We start from the raw sequence: 25267 nt of genomic DNA, 5'->3' as shown, positions 1-25267 counted from the left end.
TGAAGATCCAGTCAAAAAACAATACTTAAAAGGGGAACTATGTACTATTGGGGAATAAATACAAAACTCAGAAATATTTATTTTGTCCATAATAAATCCAATAAACAAGCTGTTTTCAGAGGAAAATAAGGTCCCAGAACACTGTTTGAAACTAGAAAGGTGGCAGGGTCCGCCACATGTAAACAAAGTAAATCAGAATGAAGGTGTGTTGTCCTTTTAGGTCAGTATGTTTATTCAGTCATGAAAACAAAGAGAGGTTGTTTATCTAGTTTGTTTACGCATTAAAAATAATCAGTCAATGTAGATTTTTCTCTCCTGATTAAGATGTCTCCCTCAAAACTACACAGTGCACTTTTTAAAAAAAACAACTGAAGATCCAGTCAAACAAGGAAGTCTTTAGAGTCATTAAACCAAAACCCACCTCAACACCCAAAACAGTCATTTAAAAATACAATAAAGTGCGACATCTTGCTCAAAAAGGGGACAGTTTGCAAGCATCCTCTTTTCTTTTTCTTTTAGCGCATAATGGTCTGTGGTCACAGAGGGAGTGAAGGACATCACTTCAGTACACTCCTGTGAGCGAGTGATGACAGATGGGTGGAGCAGTGGTCTGGGAGCTGAGAGCAGAGAGGAGAAGAAAGACTGAGGATGAAAACTAAAGACTGCAGATAAAAAGTGGAAGAGAGACTTGTGTTTAATTATACAGCGACACAGTAAAACAAACCCTCCTGGCCTTCTTTCTTTAAAAGAAAAAAAGAAAGAAAGAAAATGTATGCCAGTGTCATGATTATATAGTCTGGATGTAAAAAATAAATGGGTTTCTGTTTGAGTTATGTCTAATCATAGGTGCTGTGTGTGTGCATACCTGTGCGCCCAGCCTGGAGAGGTACCGGTTGCGTAAGCCGAAAGCAGACATGGGTGTTAGTCTAGCGAAATCACCCTCTGTCGGCTTACTGGGTCGCCTTTTCATCCTGCGGGAATAACAACGTCGCCATCTTTTATCATCTCTACAGCAAACACTGACACGAGTGCAGTTATATTAATGTTACCGAGAGGATTAAATCGCCCCACAGATGAAATGACTCATTACCACAAGTAAAGTTGTGCAATGACGAGAGAACTTGCTTTCAAAAATGTGTGTTTAATTAAACGTAATAGTCCCGTTAACAACCTGGTATCAAACGTGATTTGGTTCAACAAAAAGAGATCATTCAAAAATGCCTTTCCTTCTAATCTCACCTTCTGATTGCACATTGAATCTTCTGTAATATCTCAGTCATCTTGTTTTTTTTTTTTTCAAAGTTCAACAACATTTCACACTTCTCTATTCCACACATTCTTTTTTCAAAACCTCCTGCCCACATTACCCACAATGCAACTGAGTGACACCTTTTTGTCAGATTACATGCAGCTTTCCACCAGAGCCACATAAAGGCTACATCACAAAAGCAGTAGCGCTCCCCATGACCTGTAAACACACTTTAATGTGTAAAATTGGTGGAGCTGCCCTTTAAGCAGAGACCGCACTGCCGCCACGACACCGCAGCGTGTATGGGTGACGTGTGAGGAGCGCGGCGTGTCAGTCGGTGTGACACAGTGGTCATTTTTTTGTGAGACTACAACACTACTGACTGTCTTCTTACGTGTGTTGGGCTTTTCTTTTTTTTTTTTTTTTTAAGAGTAACTTAACACCAAGCTAGAAAACTACAAAACAGTGATGTCCAGTGATCGAATGTCACAAAGTACATTTACTCAAGTACTTAAAGGGGGCAATATGTTAGAATACCAGTGCTCCAAGTTCCTGGTCCAGACTACAGTTAGCAGCAGTCAGCGGTTGTTCTCGTAATATGCTGCCCCCATTTCTTTGGAGTATGAATTAAAAACATATTGCACCTGTAAGTACAGTTTTGAGCTACTTTTACTGAGTTTTTTTGTTCTTCTGCTACTTAATATTTCACTCCACTACATTTTGGAGGCAATCTCATTGTACTTAAGAAACTTCAAAGCTCTGATTACAAGTTACCTTTCAGATAACATGCTGCATCAGAGCCAAATGATTCACTGATTCCAATAATTAGAGAAATGCTGAATACAGAATCTGATAATTGTATAGTATATATCTATTAATGTAAATATATGTACAATTTACACTTTTGATACTTAAGTTCATTCAATATCAGAATTTTACTCAAGCACAATGACTTTTGAGGTACTAATTACAACACTGGTGATGTCACAGTGTACTTCTTCATCACTGCAGCCAGGTAAGAGTTTAACCCACAGGAGGAAAAAAGACAATTTTCAGCGAGAGTTAAGTTACTTTTAATGTTTTGATGAGTGCTTTGCCCAACTGAGGTAGTGAATGTTTATCATCCACAGTCTGCCACCCCGATAACAGCACAGGGAGACAAATCTCTTTCCACATTTAGCGGAATGGTGCGAGTTAAACAGAGTGCATGAATACCTGGCCTCACCGTTCAGACGAAGCAAGCGACCATTTGGGGCAGTGCTCACCACAAGGCAATTACCTGAGTTTGATAAATGAGCCAAACAGTCTAGAAAACACATTTTAAACGTGAAACTGATTCACATTAATAAAAGTTGAAATTGTGAATATCTTTATAAGGTAAAGAAGTGTGCCGCTCTCTCTTCATCTTTCATATCTTTATAGAAATGTACCATTTGATTATCCAACAGAAAATTAATTTTTATGAACTTCCAAACCCGGTGGGGAGCGGATAAAAAGAATTAAGAAATAAAAGAATTGACCGATAATGATTTAACAATAAAAAGCTATGCTCTTTTTGAGATTATCCACCATAAAAGGTCAATGACACATAAAATTAAAATGGAGCATGAACTCGCTCTGCCTAAGGAAGATTTTGGTCGGCAATTATTGTGAATGCTGACGGACGATATGTACTCAAATGAACTGCTGAGTGGTCCGCGATAAGGCGAGTAAAACAGTCCTGCTGAAAACAATATGTAAAAAGAAACATAAAAACGTCCACAAAGTTACTTCTATATACATATAAAACAAGTAAATTAATATGGGACTCCTATATCGTGAGTTCCAATAGCATGTCATAAAATCAAGCACTATTTATCAAAGATATAGGCACCTGTTGACAGGATAAGAGTCTCATCTTCTGCTCAACATTTAAAATGATTAAAACACCCTCCAAGCATCCTAACGATCTTCAGTAACTCACAAAAGTTGATGCCCAAGTTTGACACTCACACACACGCACATACGCGCACACACACACGCACACACACACAGGCGCCAGTAGAGAGTGGATACTGGAGGAGATGAAGTCAGTGCGTCAAGTCTGAGACGTGTCAGGAGGCCAGAAAGGGACGTAGTAAGGTATCAACACGGGGTTGGTCATGTCTATAGCAGGTCCAGACAGTCAGTTCTGGTGGGAAGAGCCACAGATGACAGCACTGGGCGGAGTCAGTAGCACAGTCCCGCCCCATGGCAGTTGATTGACAGCTCTGAGGTGGACAGTGCAGCCTGCTGGCTCCGAAGCCCAGGACCATGTGTGTTCCTTCTTCATCATTATCATCATCATCTGGAAAATATCAGTCACAGCACAGGCCAGAAGGTATTAGTCTGTATTTCCACACAGCACAAACTAAACACAACACAGAGCATGGCGTGTGCAGAGATTACACATATTAGATACAAGAATTCAGAGACAAGGGGGAAAGACAAACAGATGTAACCTCAGTGCTTACTGTGAAAATACGAGCGTGCAAAGAATGAGAACAGAAAGTCGTGATACCCTGAGCTTATGTGCTTGTGTGGTTGGGATTTTTGTTTCAACAAAAAATAAACCAACCGCAAGTGGTGAGCTTTTGACATGTGACGTTCAGTATGAGACGTTCAGTATGTATCAGGGCCCCTGCAGGATTCAACAAGTTAATTTAAGACCCTCTTGAGACCCTCATCCACTGTGCAGTGGGTGCTTACCAGAACTGCAGGAGTTGACGTTAGTGCAGAGTGGGTCACTCTAAAGATGGATTTTAGTGATACTCCTAATGTGAATGAAGAACTAACCTGGGTGATGGCAGACTTTTGCCTCCCCCCCCCCCCCCATGCTGCTCTAGTGCCTTTCATTACCAATGTTCATGATTTAAGTGGTTCAGCTTAAAATGCATTATTTTCAACAAGATTCAATCAAGCACTAAATGGTCCAAACAGCTCCTTTAAGGTTGAACATACTGATTATTTGATTTTTAAGGCCCTACAGACACCCTGTTGTACACATATCTATGTTTGACAATATAATCAGTTCATATAGCAACCATTTCCTTGACTATATGCAATAAAGTAAGTCTTGTTCAATTACCTTTTCGTGATGTTTATGGCAGATGTGTGTATTTAGGTCAACCGCTAAAGCTCATTAAAACATGTTTGCATTAGCATTAGTAAAAGCCAAGTTCACACCTGTACTCTGGACAGTTTCAGGTACAGAGTGATAACGGATACGCTTCTACCTTATTGCCAGCAGGTCACTTGCAGTTTTTTCTGAAACAACCACTCAAGAAAAAAGTAAAGCCCAATCAGACAACATATTGATGACAACAAGGCTCATGACCTGCTTTGCATTCCTGATCCTTGTAAACCATAAAAACTAGGAGTTGTACACGTACAGTAAAATGAAGCCTGATTCTGTGACTCTGCATGCGAGTCATGTGGTCGGTGCAGAATATGGGCTCAAAGAACAAATCCATAAAAACATCACCTGAGAGGCTCTTAATGAGGAAAACATGAACTGCAACTACTCGCATTAAAAATCATGCATAATCTGTTAAATCGTTCATTTTATCTCCCCGGACACTCTTAAATGAAATGGAACGGTAAAAAACTAGTTTCAGTATTTAGATGAAATTGACTGGTTCAGGGTCAGCTAAGGACAGCAGGGGCTCTTACAAGTGCTCCTATCCCATTTGCCTGTTCCACTTGATTATACGAGTGGGGGTTGTCATTATGTTTCTGAGATGCTTGTCTAATTGTTGGTTAAGTGGGCGGAAAAGCAGTGATGGAGGGTGAAGAAGGGTCAAAGCAACTCACTCTGCGTCTGAAGTGGCTTCTTTCTGGAGTTTGGCTCTGGCTGAGGCTGACCGGTTCAAATCTCCTCCTGGAGGAAGAGGGAGAGGGGAGAAGTGAGTAGCGGTAAGAAGAAGGGTGTGCTGAGATCTCACATGACAAAAGGAACAGCTGCGATCCTCTCTTACCTTTGAGATAATCCACAAAGTACAGCGTCACCACCGCCATCAGTGCAACTGCAAGGAAGAAAAACAACGTGAAGAATCAAATACAGCCGCTCAAAAGTGTCTAACATGAGTTGGATTGTAAATAGACAGACATAAAACACTGACAGCAGATGCAGGTGCAGAAAAACACTTCCAAAAACAGGTATCCTCTGTTGTCCAGGATGGCTCCTGCTGCCATGGCAATGAGAGCAAGTCCCAGGTTTTGGATTGACTGCATGCTGATGGAAGGAAGCAGATGATTAGCATCATCAATAATTAACACTGATTCATAACTGTGTGTGCGTGTGTGTGTAACATTCTCGTTGGAGGTACGTACAAGCCATAGGCCGTCCCCAGCTGATGCTCCGGTACCACAAAGGCCACCATGGGCCACAGTGCACAGGCCAGTAAGGAGTAGGAGACACCCAGCAGGGACTGAAAGACACAGCGAGGACACACATGCTGTCATTACTTTGTATTCCAGGAATATATCCACAACATTTCTGCTTATAATGAACCACTGTAAGTAAATAAAACAATGTGAGATTACATTTACTATTCAGGACATTAAGTTATGTCGCTACAGAACCCTGTTTGTTCAGCTACACATTTAGCTCCTACAGCAATCCAGTGGGAGTTGAATATTTTTACATTAAACAGCAAAACAATTAGTGTTTTAATTTCTTTATAGGCAAACACCAACTTAGCTGGACATAATTAAAACAAATGAGGTGCCTGCAAAGCAAATCAACAGATTTGCAACAAGCAGGACCAAAAAAAACTCTAGAATTACTTTCAATTCATTCTATGACTCAGTAATAGACCCACTGATTATACCAACATGTATTTCTTTGGTTCAGTTCATCCTACAACTTTATGTTTATGAATGTACAAAATAAGCATCTTGTCAGGTGTATTACCATGGCGATCCACGGGTTCCAGAAGGTGAAGGCCAGCATCATGTGAGCGGTGAGGGTGGCGACCACGGCTATTATCACCCAAACCACATTCCTCCCCGTCTTATCAACCATAAAGCCCAGAACTGGAGACGCAGGAGCTGAGATGATGTAGACGATGCTTGGGAAGATAAGAGAGTGGCATGAAGGGGTGAACACTAAGGACATAACTACACATTTTAAACGACAATTTCACAATTACTACCCCAACCTGTTATTAAGACTAAGCACTGTTTGACATGACACATTAGGTGTCAGGGTGAAACAGATACTGCCATACAGGCCGAGGAAAAAATACATGCATACATATTCAGAGTTTGGCCATATCGCTCCGAGTATCTATTATGTTACTCTGTATCTCAAATTACATCATGCTGCCAGCAGACTGCACAAACACAGGTGTGAATATACTCTGCAAACATGTTAGGAGGGAAAAGCTCCCTGGAAGAGGTGTTGAAGTTTCCAGGCCTGGAGCCAGTGAGTCCACGTGTCTGGACTTCCGTGCTCTCACATACTTTACTTATTTGGGAGTTCTGAGGGGAATTCATCCAGTCCACAAGCACTGATTTAATTACCCACAATTCACTGCTATGTGGGCATGACATTATAGAACTCATTGTGTGTAAAACAATTACCGGTAAGTGAATCATGTAGGTAAGAACTTGCAGACTTGGCGTGATGAAAGTTAACAAGTCACTGTTTATACGACTAGAATTTAATTCAGCAGACTGTGTCCGATGCCTGATTTGGTCTGAAAACAGCCTCGGCCTCCAACTGCTGCATCCAACATCTCCTGACTAAAGTCGAGACAACTTAAAAACATCCTGCAGTTTAAGCTTGTTAATGACATAAATCTGAGTGGAGCAAATCTATTTCAGAAAAGACAGACGTTACATGTGTTGTGGGAAGTGGACAGGTGTTTTGGCCGGGCATCCATTGGAATAGGAAATATGACAAACACAAAAGAAAATAAAAGACATATCATCAACACCTATAATGGTGTTAGTGCCTTGAGATGGATTCAATGGCCCGTTACTCGTGATCTGTTACCTGTTGACAGCTCTGGCTTCAGCTGGGGAGAAGTTGTACTTTTCGATGAAGAACACTCTGTAAGTAAAAAAAAAAAAGACACAGGCGCTCAGGCTCACAGTGCTGCTCAGCCTTCACACTGATGTCACCACGACAGGAGGAGAAACGGAGCCGACTCCTGCTGCAGGTGGCTCTCGCTCCTGCATATATTGTTTTCTGATCCATTTGCATAACAACTATTTGCTCTGTAAGCACTGACCCTCTGTGGAAACACCGTGTCAGTTGCTAAGTGATTCAACAGTGCCTTTCAGTGAAGGAAATGCAGGTCGTGATGGCTTCAATTGGTTTCTTTCACCGCTAACCCATTTGTCAAACCTCTTACTATTTCTCCCTCCCTCCCTCCTTCCCTCCCTTTGTGGTTCATGGACAACAAAGCATTGTGAGGTTGTTGCACTGTTGAATGTGTCCTTAGACAACAGGCACTGTACCAATTTAATGGAACTTATTCATTTAATTCACACCACACAATTTAACCATTATGCCACCTTAAAGTGAATCATATTTTTCGTTTACTCAGAGACAAGAGTCGACTGAGATATTTTCATCAAGCATGAATCCAAATCAGCAAACAAAGCCCAGAATGATTTTCAGATTTATTTTGTGGTTATAGCACCTATTTTTGTTTTTCCTGTTGGCACAAAGGTTTATAGAACAATCTGAATCACATTAAAAGGATAATTCTGGTGATCCCTTTTCACTTCTTTATCACATAAAAAGATTGAACAAACACCAAATACTTCTACTGTTGTCCAAAAACTATGAAAAAACACACATTGGGGAGCTACACTCTAACTCGTTGACGTTCTCCTTCATTACAATGAACATGGGCAGTGTTTGTTTGGAGTCAATATACGCAGTCTTGCTGCCACATACAGTAACTCTCCAGAGGTGGTTATCCACAGCTGAAAATAGTCGACACTATTTACTTCTGTTTCCTGTAAATACATGGACAGCTGTACAAGGGAACTACTGGGCCTTTTTTAAGAAATTGAAACTATATACATGAACACAGACAGGTTGTAGAAGACTAAAAGCATCTGTGGTTGTGGTTTTATGGTCGGATTTTCTGATATTACAAAAATACTCTCAGTGGCCACTTTATTAGGTTCCCCCTTTGCAATCTAATATAATCCCACACAACGGTTGAGTCCTAACATCTTTCTCTACAAAGAAGGTATGTTCAGTTGTTGTTGACTACGCCTACTTACCATTATTTTCAGTGTCAATTAATCTGTAGATAATTTTCTCGATTTGTGTCAGAAAATAGTGAAAAATGTTGATTGGTGTTACCCAAAGGAAAAGTGGATGTCCACAAATGTCTTGTTATGTCAACAACCCAAAGATATTCAGTTTACTATTATAGAGGGGTAAAAAGACACCAAAACATTATCACATTCAAAAAGAGAATTTGTCTTTTTCTTACTCACACCGATTACTCGGTTGTCAAAATAGTTGGAAATTAATTTAATAGTTGACAGCTGATCAATTGATTGAAGCTCCATTTGTCAGAAATATGTAAATAAAATGTTGTGCCCTCCCCATTTACACATGGTGCATTCCAGTGTGTAAACTGGGTGTCACACGTCAAAAACATTATGGTCACCATAAAAGTATACTTTATGGCAGAACTGTTGCATTCCGTTGCATTATATTGTGCATGTGTGCTGAATAAAGTGATCACAGAATGTATGAGATAATATAAAAACATCAACTACTGGCCAAGTATAAGCACACAAGCATCAAAAATCTATGGGCATTGATGCAGTACTCACTGTCCCAGTCCAATAAAGGGGAAAACGGCGACGTAGTATCCCACGCAAATGATGAAGATGAGCCACAGGGTGAAGGGGAAGTCTTTCACGTCTGTCAGCTTGATCACTTCGCCTGATAGGGAAGATCAGCAGACAAGCAGGGAAGTCGGGGAGCATTATTTGCAGGGTTCCTACACCATCAAGTCAACCTTTCACACCTTTCAAGCGTTTTAAGGGTGCATTTTAAAGCTTTTCTTGAAACGTATAAACATACAGTCACTCAAAAGTATTATTTCACATCACATTAAATCAGATGTCACTGTTCTATAAACAAATGAAATGTATGTTTTGTGATTGTGTTCTACAGAAGGGAGGCAAATTCAAGTAAAATACAAAAAAAGCTTCATGATTTAAAATGTGTCACCATCTGTGAGAAGACTTGGCATCCTTTATAATCAGGCTGAGCCAGTGTAAAAAAACAACAACATTATTTTGAATGTAATGCAGTTACAATTTCAAGCAGTTACAATCACTTTTCGGAGCACTTTCAAGGATTTCCAGCACCAGTAAAAAGCCTGAATAACAGTAAAAAGGAGCAACAGCCTCTCTGAGAACAGAGGACACACTACAACAGAGAAAGTGCTGAAGTCAATGAACTATCTGGCCAGAATGTCAATTTTAGGTAGATAACACCAAGTCTGTCGTGGTCCACACAGGCTGGGAAAGCAACTCTAGTAGTTATTGACCGGTGAGGCGAAAGAGGAAAAACGGAAGATAACAGTAAAGACTTTATCTTGTTATCAGCACCTGTTTTTCCTTCTTCTTTGTGGAGGATTTTCTCTGCTCTTTTGTCAAGGAAGCCCAACACCAAGGCACAGACCAGTGAAAACAGGCAGGTTACAGCAGCTAAGGACACAAAAAAGACAGTAACATTACTACAACTGTTGATAGTTGTTCATATGAATTTATCTCAGATTAAAGTGGCAATGGATACAAACCAGACAAGAAAACACACAAGTGAAAGCACTTTTAGAACGTGTATGCAGTAACTAGAGACAATTATTAAGAACTGACACTTCTTTGAAGACATGTGACACATTTGTAGCAGCCAGCAGCACTTTTAGTTCTCCTTACCACTTCTCTCTTCTGTCTGCTAGCTGTGACATCTGAGATAAATTAGTTACAAAGAAAAGATAAAGCATCACTACAGATGCATCACATGTAACCTGAGTCCTGATGTTTCAAACATGTCAGTTTCACACCGAAGCATGACATATATTATATACCTATCATGAGTGATACGCCAAGTGTAGTGTGTCCAGGAGAGCCGACACTCTCTGCCACTTTGCCGTACACCCAGCCCATGATGTTCATGTTCACTGTGCTGCCCTGGAGACGAGAGCAGAAGAAGATCAATGGATGAATTCTCTGTATCGATGGCGTGTATTCATTCATACAATAGTAACAGTTCAGAAAAGCATGTTTGTAGTGTAACTCCATGATCACTTGGTGGTGTCCTCACCAGTCGAGCCATGCTCAGCTGAAGGCCAAACACCAGATTTAGCTCCTTTCCTTTGAACCAGTTGACTGCATATGTGTTCTGGGCCACAGCCAAGGACTCTCCTCCGATACTGCCCAGGAAAATTAAAAACAGGAAGATGGATGGTTTAAGTTAAGGAATAGTACAAGACCAACAAATCATTAGGCTGTGAATCTGACAATTATCAGGGCTTTAAAGGGCACCAATGATGCTTTTCTTGTTTTTTCCTCTTTCCATGAGTGTTTTATTACCTGTACGTTCTTGTGCATGTAAAAGGCCTTGAAAGTTAAAAAAGCCCACTGGTGCGACCATAAAAATGTTAAGTCGCAAGATTTTTGGATATAAATGTATGTAACGCTGTGATCCTACCCTATCACTAAAGTTATTTAGAGCAGAAACAAGTGATGGAGGGGCAAAGTGGCTGAGACAGAGACACCAATCACCCTATTAGAAGACACTGTACCATCAACATGAGTTTGAGGCTGTTATTTTAAGGTAGAAGAGTTACATAATGTTGCTTTAATTGTAAAATGTTTCTCACCCAAACACGAACCGTCCAACTTCACACAGCCAGTAACGATTCACCAAAGCTCCGGTGGCAAATATTACCTTGGCAGAGAGGGAAAAGTTCAAACATAACAAAAAAATTAACAACCACACTAGCACCAGTTTTCTCTACCTACTGATTCCTACTCAGATAATTAGAAAGGAATCGTCTAGATTTCAAAGTCAACCTACCTGCCCAACACAGACAAAGAGGGAAAAGATAATAGTTCCCAGCCTAAGAAAAAATGAAAGAACAAAAATGAAACATGACTCTGACCCAGATGGTGAGAACAAAAGCTACTCCACTCTTTCACTTTCACCTGTGTTGAACATAAACACACACTGATCTCAGAGTAAAAGAACTGTGATTGTACCTGATGCCAAACACCCGGTCTATAAGGAATCCCCCAAAGAAGCAGAGAACCACGTTGGGCCAGGAGTACCAGGCGTACAGCTGCATGAACTTCGCAGTGTTCAGGTCCAGATCCTGGTGCGGTCGGGAAGGAAAGCACATCAGGTTCTGAACTGAAACCCAGGCTGTATAATATCTAATGGCAGCACTTATGAGTAGTTTAGTTTGACTGTTCTGGTTGAATTATCATGCAAATGTCTTTATATGCACAGATGCTTCCCTAATCTGTTTTATATGTAAAAAAAACAACAACAACAAAAACTCACATGAATTATAGGGAAACATTTGTTGCATTTATGGTGCATTTACAGAGGATGAATTACCTGGATGAATTCTGTCTGAAGTGCAGCCGGGTTGTCATAACAGAAGTAGCTTCCTGCAACAAATTAAGCACATTAAAACACACCACATTCATGAAGACACCGCATTTACTCAACGTCATGAGCCATAATGTGGGCTTTCTTTTAACTCAGAGCAACTTCTGCGACTTGAATCTTCAAAACAACCGTTCAGGGTGTTGACAGGGAAGTTATGGCTGGTCTCCACTAACCGAATCCCAGGAAGCACATGAACAGCAGGACGACCACTCGGTGCAGGAGGTGGCTCGGGTCGCAGATGGGCGGCAGCGGTCTGCCGGGTCCGTTGGCCGCGGGTCTGCCGCCGGACGGCCCCTCGTCCTCCTCTCCCAGCAGGCTACGCCGCTCTTCGTAGTCCGCCATGTTCGTTTGTTTGGGATGTGAGGGACAAAAAAGTTGACGGCAGCGGAGGAGGATCACATGACCCGGCAGCGACGTCACGTGGCATGTAGCAGCGGCAGCAGCAAGCGAGCGTGCCCATCCGGTGTGTTTATGTCGGTGCGCGTGCCCGTGAAGCTCAAGCAGCTCGCGCTCAAAAGCCTCGTGTTGTGAGTAAAGTGACGGTTAAAGACGGATAGCTTCACACTTGGGCGCGTGTTGGTGCTGAAACAAGGCATTTTAACAACTGTCGATTGATTTAGCGTGTGCCGAATTTACAAGAAGGCCCGAGTGGTTAGGAACAGGTCAAATTCAGCATTTCAATACGTTTATAAAATGTTTCCTGTCTCAACATCTTACAAAATTGAGTGATTTTAAGATCACGGAGTTTGTCTGTCTTGATCCCAGGGCTCTAGATGACTCTGTAATTGCTGTATCTGCTTTAATCTGCATGTTGATGTTCCAGATCGCTGTGGGTTGTAAAACATTTAGCATGAGGTCATTACATGCCTTCATATGTAGTGGTGAGACATTAAAAAGGTCATCTTCTAATGAAAAGGAGATTATATCTTGTATTCTGAGAAAAACAATTCAACAGATTCCAGTGATTTGTTTTGACTTTTTGTGGACTCAATAATATTTGAATATAACTTTTGGGACAGAAAGATCCATCCATTGTCTGTAACCGCTTTATCCCTTTTATGGGGTCGCAGGGTTTTTGCTGGAGCCAATCCCAGCTGTCTGGGCGAGGGCAGGGTACCCCCTGTACAAGATGCCAGCTCATCGCAGGGCCCTCACTGATGGCAGAGGCCGCCATGCAAGGTGCCAACCACACATCAGGAGCAATTTTGGGTGCAGTATCTTGCTCAAGGACACTTTGACATGTAGCTAAACTGGGATTAGAACCAGCGACCTTCCGATCACTTTCCGACCTGCTCCACTCGCTGAGCTACAGCTGCCCCGAAAGGGATATTTACTTATAGAGATTATAGGAGTCAGAAATGAGAAGTTATGTTATTGTATTGGTATTGGTTTTGCTTCACAGCAAAACACTGTCACAGCATCTCTCCTAAGTAACTGAAGTAGATGGTGGCTTGCTTAATAACCTGAAAAAAACAAAACACAACATAAAATGGCTCCACACAGCTCGTCCCTAATCGATTTTAAAAGATGTCATTTACACCTTCTATATTGAATACATTGCCTTTAATGATGTCACTTGAGTCAGAGGGCATCGGCGCAAAGAAAGTCATAATGCATTTATGGTGAACAGTTTCAAACCCTAACCCTGGTTAAAAATGTAAATATTGTTATGTGACTCAGATTTGAAGTATAACTTCTATACCCTCCTACACTCAATACATAAATAACGTTTTAACCATTCAGAGACATGTAGAAGCCAACTAATTTTAAATTATTTTCATTGTTTTGATTTATTCATGTATTGCAGTCAATGACATTTCTGAGCTTTGTGTCCTCTAGCTTGTGGCACTTCTTTTGCCCCTCTAGTGGCCAAAATTGATTTGTCTCGAGGGCTTTTTTTTCTCTCTACTTTTATCAGTGTCAATGTTAAGGCCAGCTTTGTTCTTCCATTTGGTGAGTTCTATGGTGATCTAAAATGTACAGTTAAACTTTTTTCCAGGTGTTTAAGAAGAGTGACGTACGCGGTTCAGTGTCTCTCATCAGTTACTTTTTGAACAATGTGTCACAATGACTTTTTTGACCCAAAGCTGAAGTCTAAGCTCTAATAAGCTCCCCCAAAAGCCATTTCCCCGGGGCGTCATGACATGAAATTGCTTCTAAACCTCTTCTGATTGGCATTGCTGACAGGCAGACTTGACAGGTTTCTCTGACAGGCAAGCTGTATCAACGTGTTTCATTAGGCCGTCCACATGCATCTAGTTATATGAAACTGTCAGCTCACACCTCCACCTGCTTCTTATTTATCTACCTCTTCTCTGAACTTGTGTCCGTGCACACTGCTAGGCAACACTATCTCCAGGGTTTATTTAATTTCCATGAATGTCATTTAGAATTTCTCATAATTCACTACTGCAGGGTCATCTGTCAGAGGATTTAATCTGAGGGTGACAAACGGTCCTTCCTCCGGCTGCAGCCGCCGCTCCGACCGCTCTGTAGCTCATTAATTTCCTGCCCAAATATCAGCCTCTGTCGTAGCCAACAGAGGGTGGGATGGAGGAAGATCATTTTTCATTATTACATTAATCAAAGCCACATGCAGACACGATTGTAAATCAGGTGGGAGGTGACATTAATCCTGCAGAACCGGGTTGTGAATATCCTGAAACCCGTCTTCGGGGTGTTGCAGTGTTTAAAAAAGTCAATTTATTCCAGTTCTCAATTTTTTTTTCCTCCTCTTATTCAATTCAAAAATTAATGACGCAATGACACGACTGCAGTATTGCGCCTTACCTTGCAAATGCTTACCACCTTGGGTGTTTATTTGGTTTCCATAGATAGAATCACCTAATCTCCAGTAGAGTGATATGAGTCTATAGTTTCTGTTGGCCTCTTGCTCAATCTTTATCAGAAGTGCCTCAGAGAGTTGTCACCACAAGTGATAAATTAATCATTATCTCGAGTCAGTAAGAGAAGCACCATAATTAGTGAACATTTTAATGGAGACCTTACATGTTTTTCTCCATGCAAAATCCACAAAGCTCCTCTCTCCCACCGAAAGAACTGCTCCTAAACGCTTTGTCAGTTGTCCCGCCTTTAATTCCATGGCTTAATGACATCACGTTTACCTCACCATGTCACACTTTTGCCTAATTGATGCCTATAAGTGGCTAATTTGGCACATAAGAATTGACTGAGCACAGCTGCCCTGTTGTTGTCAATGGGGGAGTCGGGCATGTGTGAGTCTACCAATCAGAGCAGACTGGACATTTAGGATATTCTCTCTTAAAGAGACAGGAGCTAAAATAGAGTGTTTCAGAGAGAGATGTAAACCTGTAATTATGAATCTGAAAGTGAGCACATTACATTTCCTTTACACAAAAATAAATGAACCATCCTTTTATTTCTTATCTAATGGGATACATTTAACATTAGTTTGAGCATGTCATGAACTATGGCACATTATCATCACCATCTGTATAGACTTCTGTGGTAGAGGAGGTTTGGGTGGTCTTATCCTCCAATCTGATTGGCTGCTACTGTTGCAGAGCGAGGTGCTGCGTGTGCATTTATGCTGTCATTGCTCATGATCTTGTGTCTATGAAGGTTTTAAAGACAGATGTAATCAGAAAGGTCATTTTGTCACATGTTTTAGACTCATTTCCTACCCCCTCAGCAGCATTCAAGTCGAACACCATGCGTTTGTAGTATGAAATATATACATTTTATTATTAATGTTATTTATAGCACACAGAAGCTATGGCTGTAAGCAGTTCCTATTGCTGTCCTCTGCTCCTTTGCCCACTTTGTTATCACGCAGTCCTTGTGTGCGCCGTGTAATCATCGGCGAATGGAAACTTTTGAGACGGGAAAGTGCCGTTCTGATGAGATTAGAAAGAAGGAAGCAAAGAAAATGACAGTAAGCACAATTAAGGAAACTTGTGGGATGACTCTGCAAACATGTAGCAGAAGTGCTTGTTTCATACTGTACCAATAGCAGTAGTCATTGTTGGCATGAAACTTCAAGCCTCCTGACATTTCTTTACATTTTGATCACATTTCATGAATTTCACAACCTATTTCATCGAGATACAATTGTATTTACAAGTAGAATAACACATTATTTTCAGGCAGTCTTTACGAACACAGTTATTTATAAGGTCCCATCGTCCATTTATACACTTTGTTACTGTGGCAGCCCGTTATATGGCAGTTTGTTACTTTGGGCCATCTGTGACATCTCCAGCTGAGTTGACGTTGCCGTGGGAGACTCCATGCCACCCTTGGGGAGCGCCCTTCGGCAGAGTGTGGCCGTCAGCCTCTTCCTGAACACTTTACACAGGAACACGTAGATGAGCGGGTCCAGACATACGTTAGTGGCCGACAGCCACAGGGTGGTTTCCTTGGCGATGTAAAGTGCATTCTGTGCCCGGCAAAAACCCACCAAGCTGCCTGTTTGGGTCAGAGTGTAGGGGACGCGGGCAAAGTGAAAGGGGGCGAAGCAGACGAAAAACACCCCCACCACCACAAAGACCTTTGCTTTGGTCCTGCGACTGGCTGCTTGAGACCTGCTCTTTGAGGCTTTGTATGACTCATAAACCTTCTTGCTGATGAACGTGTAGCAAACCACCATCAAGGCCAGCGTGCCCCAGAACACCACCTGCAAGAACACAAAAAATAGAATAAACATGAAATAGGACAGTGGTTTCTCGGTTGATCTCACAGCAAGTTTCAGTCAGCTCTAGTGTCACCATTTCAATAATTCTATAATAAAATACTGCACAGTACTTATATTACAATGCAGATATTTCAAAGGAAAAGTACAACACTGACTGAATGTACTTGTTCTCTCAAAAATGCCCAACTTTTTAAAGCATAAACAAACATGATTAGGGCGTGGTACATTAAAGGTTTTTGGTCTCTGCAGCAAAATCCTTCATTTGTGACTGTATGGGCATAAATTTTGTATAACTAGATCATTTAAATGACGTTAAGGCCTAAACTTATGCATAACTTAAGGTATTGGCACTTTGAGTGACAGATTGCTGCTGGCTGTCTAGCTACATTGAGAAAAATTGAGGTTCTTTAACGATTATTTGAGGTGGTTGAGGTGTGGTATAGCACCACTGCCGTAAAAACAAACTCCCTCATAAGTTCCCCTATGATTATGAGCCAAGCAGCACTTCTGAGTTCTAATTTCTGCGATTTTAATTTTAAGTGCTATTTAGCACAACTTTTTTTTAGGGTGTAGCTGTTAGCTACGAGGCTGCCTGTTTTTGGATTAGTAGGGAGATCAAGCTTCTGTCAGCATTATTTCATTATCATTGGCCAAAGCCCCCTCATTGACCTGACACACTTACTATGTGCATGTTTATTATACGGTTTATGGTCTGTGCAATAAATGTGTAACAGAGGAGAAACAGCTAGCTTGTCTCTGTCCAATAACCAAATCAAGATACCGGCACCCTTTAAATAAAGCTCACCAACATGTCAAACTGTGGTCTTGTTAGTTTAAGACATACAAAAATTCAAGCTTATAAGAGGAAAAAGTCTTACATAAATCTACCCATAAACCAAATTGTGTGTTTTTTTACACTTCAGTCTTTGTATTGAAGATACCCGATGCTCTGTATTGATTAGTGAGCTTTGAATGTGCTGGTAGGCAGATTTTGTAACTATTCCTTTATTTCAATAGCTACCTGACAGAAGTAGTTGATTCCCTCATGCCAGATTAGGCCGGCTCTGCTCTTCATGGAGGTGCACTTCAGCTTGCCTCCGGAGACCTTTGGCGGCTGGTCACTCAGAATGGCGTTGGGTAATGCTATAGATAACATCACGACCCAGACGGCGGCACTCAGCACCTGGCCCACACGCACCTTCTGCAGTGGACACTTCCCAAAGGGCCTGACGATCTTCAGGTAGCGGTCCAGGCTGATGAGGCCCAGCAAGAGGATGCTGATGTACATGGTGATGTAGAAGAGGACCGCAGAGTATCGGCAGTGGAAGGCACGTAGCTGCCAGGAGCCCACGCCTGCATCACTTAAGACTCTCAGAGGGATGGTCAGGGTCATCAGCAGGTCAGCCACCACCTGGGAATGAAGGATTTCATTTTTATTTCATTTTGTTCTGCATTGACAACACGTGAAGCAAAAGCCTGCGTGTCTTACCACATTTTTTAGAAAGACGACAAACGTCGAGGTGCTGGGGATGTTGAAGAAGATCCAGGCAGCCAGGGAATTTAGTATCAGGGCGACTATAAAGAGGATGCTGTACAGGCAGGGGAACACCACGGCTGTCACACTGGTGTCCCGGACACACTTGATGGAAGTGTTTGACAGGGTGGTGTTCATCTTCTCCTCTTTTGGCGGACCTTCGGAAGGGTGAGGGAGAAGAAAGACGATAAAATGAGAGTAAGATTGTCACAGAGGGTATATACACAGTGAAGTCAAGTAAACACATAAACAAACTTTGCGTAGAGGGAACTGTGTATGTGTTGTTTCCAGAGCCTATATATATGCAAATATCAAACCTTCACTCAAATTTTCAGATTTAAATAAGCTTTGTTTGCACAATGTGTAAGTGACATTATCGTCAAAGCAAGATTCACTCTTCGTCACCGCTTTAAGACAAGGAGGTCACTCAGGAGAACTGACTGTTCTGAAGGTTTATGGTGGTAAAACTACCAATTCAGTTCAGAATGCACAGATACGCTTAATATACAGTGATGAAGGCGTCCAACAACCAGTGGAGGAAGAATTATATTCATACTTATAGATTCATGCTTACAGTGAAGTAAGTTACGTAGGTAAAAGTATGAAACCAATATCTTGAATTTGTACTCAATGCACAAAAAATGCCCACTATGACTGTCAGTGAGCTGATGGCAACTAAGGATTATTCTCATCATGGATTTGTTATTTGATTATTTTCTTGATTAACTGATTGATTATTCAGTCTGTAAAAATTCTGAAATAATAAGGAAAATATCATTACAACTGCACCAACGCTTGTTTTGTCCAACCCATAATAAAAAAATACTCACAGATATTCAAATTAAAGTTAAATAATTGAAAGTTAAAGAAGCAAAGCCTCAGATTTGAAAAAAAACGGAGCCATTAACTGTTAAATTTCAATCAACCAGCTCTTCCGGCTCTACTTGTTTTTACTTTCAAGTGGTTTAATTATAAAAAATCATCATATTTTATGATGCTCTTTAAATTTATTTTGTATACAAACATTTGAATTTGTGAAGTAACCAGAAAGTAGTGTGTCTATGTAGCGCAGTAAATTCAGCGAAATTGCCAAAATAGAAATTGCATTCAAAGAAAAGACTAGAAATAGTAAAAGTTGCCTACCTTAAATACACAGATGATTCTGATGTGTGTGATGAAATAAAGATTCTTCTCCTTCTTATTCACACCGCTCCCGACTAACAAACTCCTGCATCAGTTCATTTAGGATTCTCCTCCTGTCTGACTGTATATCTGCTGGTGTGTCTGTCTTTACATTGAAAAACCGTCACAGCTTAGATAACTCTGAGGCCAGGAGCAGGCGCCATGGTAACCCGCATATGCTGCACTCCTCAACTATTTTAGTGCACATTAATATTAATTAGGTCTGCTGCAGCCACCGCTACACAAAATCTATCATTGTAGCTTAATCTGGTGTATTGTCAAGAAGACTTGTAAAGCCAGTGATTGAGTCTTACCTTCTTGTCGTGTCCTTATCGTCTGTGACTGTGGGGCATGTGAGAAATGATAAATAGAGGAATGAAAAAATAGTCATTTAAAAAAGCAAAAAAAACAGAAGTGAAATAATCAATTCCCCTTTCTCTTTCCCACCCCCAGGAAGGAAATGAAACACTAGAAAAACCAAAATGTAATACTTTTGTGTTTTTTAGTATAAAGTTCAATCTAATGCTGACCTAATGAGGTTCCAGCCTCTCTGTCCTTCTCCCTACTTCTCTCCCTCTTTAAGCGTGTGTGTGTGTTTGATGCTCTTACAATGGGTGGTCTCTTGGAGCTACTGTGTGGCTGTCTTGTCACAATCCCAATGAGTTTGCCAGTCTTCCTCCGGGTGAAAGACCCTTTCCTTCCTCGCTTCCTGTTCCAATTGTCTGCCGAGAGGCTTGTTCTGCCCCGTGCCAGGCCCCCTTCCTCCGCGAGCTTGCGTCAGTCTCTGTAGCTCTTGACAGGCGAACACCAAAGCCATGGACTCATTTCACGACCCACATCTACAGACCTCCTGCAGCCCCCCTGCTCCCCCCTCCATCCTGTGGCTTATTTACTCCACCTCTATCTGTCTGTCTCTGCTCATGCTGAGAATCTTCTCATGTAATGTGCGTCTGTTGTGCAAGTCAAGACTCGTTTAACAGAGTTCTTCGTGTAAAATGTCATTTCATATTTTTGCGTAGAACTACTAAAACCAGACTTACATCTCTCTTGTCTGTGTCAAACACAACACATGACAAGAACAGTGTATAAGTGACTGACCAGTTCCTACCCCTCATATCTGAACACGTTTCCTCGAGTTTTAATTCCCCATTGTGTTCTCTCGATGAAAATAGTGCACTCTGAGAACAACACGACGCGATTTCCGGTGCGATCTTCCTTGGATCATGGCCATGCGATGACCGATGGGAAACCACACGGCTGAGAGATGACATGCATGTGTTTATGAACAGGCCCCCCAGTGAACTTTCAACTTATGTGACAGAGTAACTTGTTGTTGTTGTTGTTTAATCAGAATCTGTTTAAATGAAAATGACGCAGGTACATGTGGCTTCCAGACCTAAAGGAGACATAATGCTCAGTTCCAGGTTCCTCGTTTCATTTTGGGTGTGCACGAGAATAGGTTTACATGCTTTAATGGTCAAAGGACACATCGGTTTTCTTATACTGTCCAGTGCTGCAGCTCTGTATTCCCCCTCTGTCTGAAATGCTCCTATTAAATAATCAGAATGTCAGTTATGAAATAATGATAGCCTTTGTTAAATCACATCACATCACACCACCTTTATGCATTTATTTTTAGATTGATCAGCACATTTGACAGAATTACGTCGCATTTGTTTCTTCTTGTTTTTTTTTTTTTTACATCTGAACGGAGTCTTTACAGAGGACACACACACACACACACACACACACACACACACACACACACACACACCACACACACACACCCACCAGTGAAAATAACGTGAGCTTCCTTTCTTTACTCTTCACATGCAACCTTCTGTGTTAAGTGCTAATTAGCATGCTGCAAACTGATGACATTGGCTGATAGTCATCTTGCAAACATATCTGCAGCACCCATAGATACATTTTTAACTGACTCACACAAGCATTGTACAATTTCAGTGTGAGATGCAAATGTTAACAAGCTTCAACTGATCTTGCTTTGCATTGCAGCTTCACTGATGGGCTCTGTTTGCCTCTGACCTTCAACTCCCAGAGCTACTTTAAAACTGTGTTTTGTTGACACGTAAAACAGCCTTATATCACTGGCTCCTTACTGTTTATCTCGTCCATCCTTATTGCGTTTCCTGTTAATGGTCTTCAAGCTATTTAGAGCAACACTTTGGCAAGACACCAAACAGAGCAGCACAACTTAAGACTACAGCTAACACTTAAGAAATTAAATACAGCAAACCGCACAATTTTGATATATATACGAACAAATGATCTGACATGTAATCTTGAAAACCTACAGTGACGTATGAGCTTAGCCTATATCATAACATTTTCAGAGTGGAAGTATTAACCATAAGTATAAAGATCCTTTCCTGAGGTAAGAGGGTCATTATCACACTGTGAATACACCCCACTATGAATAAAAACTGTATACGCAACACATTACTTAAAGGTGCAATACGTAAGAATAAAACTATCAACAGAATATGAAGATCAACCAGTCCAACATTCCTGTGTTAGCAGTATAGACACTTACACTCCCCTGATGCTACGAGCTCCCAGTCTGCACTACATTCACAGCTAATTAAGCTAAATAGCTAACTGCAGCTATGGTTGTTTTGAGTATGAATTCCAAAACATTTTTTTTGAGTAATACATCTACAGGGCGTATAGATATATGTATCTCTTTTCCTAAAATTATTATTTGATTGTGAATTGATGTTTAATTGATTGTTTTTTGACTCCAAAATGATGTTTTGGTTATCTCTTTATAAAAGTTCTGACAGTTGGTTCCAGCTTCTATCAAGGTTTGTACGCTAATAGTATAATGCTGTAGGTATCACATGGTATCTGTGTTTTGCCAGCGATCTTGCTAGAGTCTGTTTTCATGAAATGATCGAAAAAACATTTGTCAGTAGCTTCCAGGTCATTTGACCCATTGACTCAAAGTCAATACCAAGATGTCTTCCAATACTGGTTGAATGAGACACACCTTTTTTTTATTAGATTTAGTGGAACCACTTTTTTTCATGATTTTTCAATAGCTCCCAGGTCATGCTAGTGAGCGATAGCGATGTCAACGTTTGCTAGCCGGCATTAGCAATGCTAGCAACCACTTGAGGTTGAAGATATATCGAAAAGTGATGTTGTGATTTGAATGCTATGGAATCATTAACATGTTTTATAAGCAATCGCAGTCACGTTTTTGATTTTGTTTTTGTTTTTGTGCACTTTCAAAAGTGTGCTTAAAATTCGCATGACATTTTATGGAAACATGGCTACCGTGCGAGCAATGTAAAGAGTGCCATGTTTGTCTCTGAGATTTTGTGGAGTTGAAATATGAAATTTACGTAATGCAAATACTCAATTAAAGCACAGATACCTGTACTTACATGTTCTTATGTACTTGAATGTAATGTTTTCTCTGCCGAGACTGCTAAGAATGACATGGGCCCATTTTGCATCATAGACGTCAGTTTCTCCTTGAACTCCCTGCACAGAAAGACGTACAGAAGCGGGTTCATACAGATGTTTGTGGTAGCGAACCAGAGGCTGACTTTTTTGGCCAGCCTGCTTATTATGTAGAGGCAGCTGTTGTGGGACGAGACGGCGACTTGTTGAAAGGTGTACGGGATCCTGACTATGTGGTACGGTCCGAATGACACAAAGAACACAATGACAACGAGAAAAACACGCAGTTTGATCTTCTGCTTTCCCTGGTTGTTATTGCTGCCGGAGTTTCTAAAAGACTGGATCACCTTGTGTGTAATGCAAATATAGCAAACCACAACGACCACACTGACAAGCCAGAAAAACACATTCAGGTAAATCACCACGGTCTCGTGGAAGTCGAGTCCGGCCGGTCCTTTCAGCACCATACACGTGCTGATTGTTGTCAGATTGGCTACTGATCCATTAGTTAAGATGATGTTTGGTAGGGCCGTGCTTCCAAAGTGTATCACCCAGACTGAGCATGAAACCACTTTGCCGAAGGTCAGATTACCAAACAACTTGCTCTGGGGGGTCATGATCTTGAAGAAGCGGTCCAGACTTATCACACCAAGCAGAGTGATACATGTGTACAGTGTGCTGTAGAAAATGGGACTGACATAACAGTTAATGATGTAAGTTGTTTTCGATACATTTTCCAGGTCACCCGCGCCTTTGAGTGGGAGGATCAGGGTCATGATGATGTCAGCGGCTAGGAGGTTTTTCAGGTACACCACGAAGGTGGTGGTGGACTTGAGGTGTAGAGACACCCAGGCAGCCACACCGTTCAGCAACAGAGCGACGGGGAACATCAGGAAGTAGAGAATTGAGACGGCGTTCGGATTGAAAGCTAAGCCTGTGCAGCCCGAGTCATTTTGAGATGTTTGGTTGGATGACATCACTGCAACTGTGGAAAATGAAAGAGTTTGAAAACACAGAAATTCAACTTGTTAGGAAGCGTCAGCTTTTATGTTGGCAGGGAACAAATCAGATTCTCCCTCTAACTAACTGCAGTATCATTTAGACGGTTGATGATTGCAACACTGTGAGAGAAATCATTCAACAGCAAATATTTTGTCTGTGTTAACTTCATGTCTTTTATTCCTTCTTCATAAAATCAGGGGTGCGGATTGAGTTGCGTCTCCACTCACTGTGCTGGTTAGTGTCAAAGAGAAGACCGGCACGTTCATCCACCGTCTGTCACTTCTCCCGGTCAGGGTGGCAGACTGACTGAAGCAAAGGGAGCCGTTAATGGTGTTCACCACACAGCAGTGTAAATACATTTGCTTTGAAACAATCGTGTTATTAAAAGCTTTTCTATTATACATGCATGCAGCTTTCCCACATATCTATTCAGTGATATATGGGTTCATTAGAAAAAAAATAAACATCCTGATACATAACATATCTCAGTTTTCTAGTAAAATCATGTTATTTTTGCTCTTCAGAGAATATTGATCAAGCTGATGTTGAGATATTAAGTAAGATAACTGATTTTCACAAATCATTTTTTTATTGTGCACTCGGGAAAAGTTATATTTACAATATTGATGAGATAACACAAAATTCAGAAATATTTATCATCTCCATAAGTAAATGAACAAGCTGTTTTTCAAGGGAATATAAGCTCCAAGAACACTGTTTGAAGCTAGAAAGGTGGCAGGGTCCGCCACATATAGACAATGTAAAACAGGATGAAAATGTGTTGTCCTTTAAGGTCAGTTTGTTCATTCAGTCATGAAAAGTTTGTTAATTTAGCTTGTTCAGGCATGAAAATCAATCAATTGAGATTTTTCCCCTCTGATTAATAACAATTTTAATCATGCTGCCATAAAAAATTGCTTTAATATGATGATTTATCAAACCCAGTGACAGGCGCTAAGAATACAAATAATAACTGTACAGAAACAACTAATCTTCTTGTTGATGGTGTCGTCCACTACACAGTGTGTAGCACATACAGAGGCATCATTATATTAAATAAAACTCATCTCCTGAATTTAATATTAATAAACATAAACTCATTAGGACCTTCCAGAATAATCCAATTGTTTTCTTACTGTGCATTTTTTTTTTACATCCTTGTGAGCATTTTAACTACAACATCACAAACTCGTGATGCAGTCGCAGCCTAAATAAAACCACATTTTGATAAAAACTTACATTTGATGTCTCGATTCTCTCGTCTCGGTCACAGAGCTGCATGAAGACATGTGTGACAGTGACTCTGATCTGATACAGTAGGTGTTTAAAGAAACACTGTGAATTTACCTAGCAAACAAATCAACATTTGAGCTGTGATCGGACAGGCAATATATCAGGAGGTATGCAAAAATAGGAAAAGCTCAGTGGTCCTTTTGCCAAAAGCAAGAACAGATGTCACACAGCCAGCCCACAGTCCAAACGCAGACAGGATGAGGGAGGAATGGGACCATG

General features: G+C 41.0%; 3 protein-coding genes across 9 annotated transcripts; all 3 read right to left on the bottom strand.

Moving 5' to 3' along the window:
- Nucleotides 1-198: 198 nt before the first annotated feature.
- Nucleotides 199-12361, bottom strand: mfsd1 (major facilitator superfamily domain containing 1). Of its 3 annotated transcripts, none has more exons than XM_030442539.1 (17): nt 12107-12361; nt 11880-11932; nt 11519-11631; nt 11337-11379; nt 11140-11207; nt 10581-10689; nt 10345-10447; nt 9866-9964; nt 9080-9191; nt 7269-7325; nt 6183-6339; nt 5600-5697; nt 5389-5501; nt 5245-5292; nt 5081-5147; nt 866-971; nt 199-740 (listed from the first exon to the last, which is right to left on the bottom strand). In XM_030442539.1, the coding sequence occupies exons 1-17, from the start codon at nt 12273-12275 to the stop codon at nt 699-701; spliced, it is 1557 nt and encodes a 518-aa protein (XP_030298399.1). In that variant the 5' UTR covers nt 12276-12361; the 3' UTR covers nt 199-698. The 3 variants fall into 3 exon arrangements, with proteins under 3 accessions (XP_030298399.1, XP_030298390.1, XP_030298409.1); XM_030442530.1 differs by having other exon boundaries at nt 204-617; XM_030442549.1 differs by lacking the exons at nt 199-740; nt 866-971 and adding an exon at nt 1122-3575.
- Nucleotides 12362-15011: 2650 nt separating this feature from the next.
- Nucleotides 15012-20403, bottom strand: LOC115595329 (P2Y purinoceptor 13-like). Of its 5 annotated transcripts, XM_030439700.1 has the most exons (6): nt 19934-20403; nt 19639-19666; nt 19286-19430; nt 18098-18300; nt 17630-18019; nt 15012-16590 (listed from the first exon to the last, which is right to left on the bottom strand). In XM_030439700.1, exons 4-6 carry the CDS (start codon nt 18278-18280, stop codon nt 16117-16119), a joined length of 1047 nt encoding a protein of 348 aa, XP_030295560.1. In that variant the 5' UTR covers nt 18281-18300; nt 19286-19430; nt 19639-19666; nt 19934-20403; the 3' UTR covers nt 15012-16116. The 5 variants fall into 5 exon arrangements, with proteins under 5 accessions (XP_030295560.1, XP_030295532.1, XP_030295550.1 ...); XM_030439672.1 differs by having other exon boundaries at nt 19286-19666; XM_030439690.1 differs by lacking the exon at nt 19286-19430.
- Nucleotides 20404-22740: 2337 nt separating this feature from the next.
- Nucleotides 22741-23730, bottom strand: LOC115572336 (P2Y purinoceptor 13-like). The gene has a single exon (XM_030402299.1). The coding sequence runs from the start codon at nt 23728-23730 to the stop codon at nt 22741-22743; it is 990 nt and encodes a 329-aa protein (XP_030258159.1).
- Between the last annotated feature and the right edge of the window lie 1537 nt (nt 23731-25267).

This window comes from Sparus aurata, chromosome 2 (genome assembly GCF_900880675.1).
Source record: "Sparus aurata chromosome 2, fSpaAur1.1, whole genome shotgun sequence".
NCBI lineage: Eukaryota > Metazoa > Chordata > Actinopteri > Spariformes > Sparidae > Sparus > Sparus aurata.
This window is presented reverse-complemented; position numbering and strand designations above follow the sequence as displayed.

Bases quoted from the DNA above. Each gene is read 5' to 3' on its own strand.
- mfsd1 (XM_030442530.1), bottom strand. From the start codon at position 12,275: ATGGCGGACTACGAAGAGCGGCGTAGCCTGCTGGGAGAGGAGGACGAG. The intron at 9,192-9,865 runs GTGCTGATAACA...CTTCCCTATCAG, and splicing joins CAAAGAAGAAGGAAAAACAG to GCGAAGTGATCAAGCTGACA. The intron at 618-865 runs GTATGCACACAC...CTCTGCTCTCAG, and splicing joins TCTCCAGGCTGGGCGCACAG to CTCCCAGACCACTGCTCCAC.
- LOC115572336 (XM_030402299.1), bottom strand. From the start codon at position 23,730: ATGTCATCCAACCAAACATCTCAAAATGACTCGGGCTGCACAGGCTTA.
- LOC115595329 (XM_030439672.1), bottom strand. From the start codon at position 18,280: ATGAACACCACCCTGTCAAACACTTCCATCAAGTGTGTCCGGGACACC. The intron at 18,020-18,097 runs GTAAGACACGCA...CTTCATTCCCAG, and splicing joins TCGTCTTTCTAAAAAATGTG to GTGGTGGCTGACCTGCTGAT. The intron at 16,591-17,629 runs GTAGCTATTGAA...GTGTTCTTGCAG, and splicing joins GAATCAACTACTTCTGTCAG to GTGGTGTTCTGGGGCACGCT.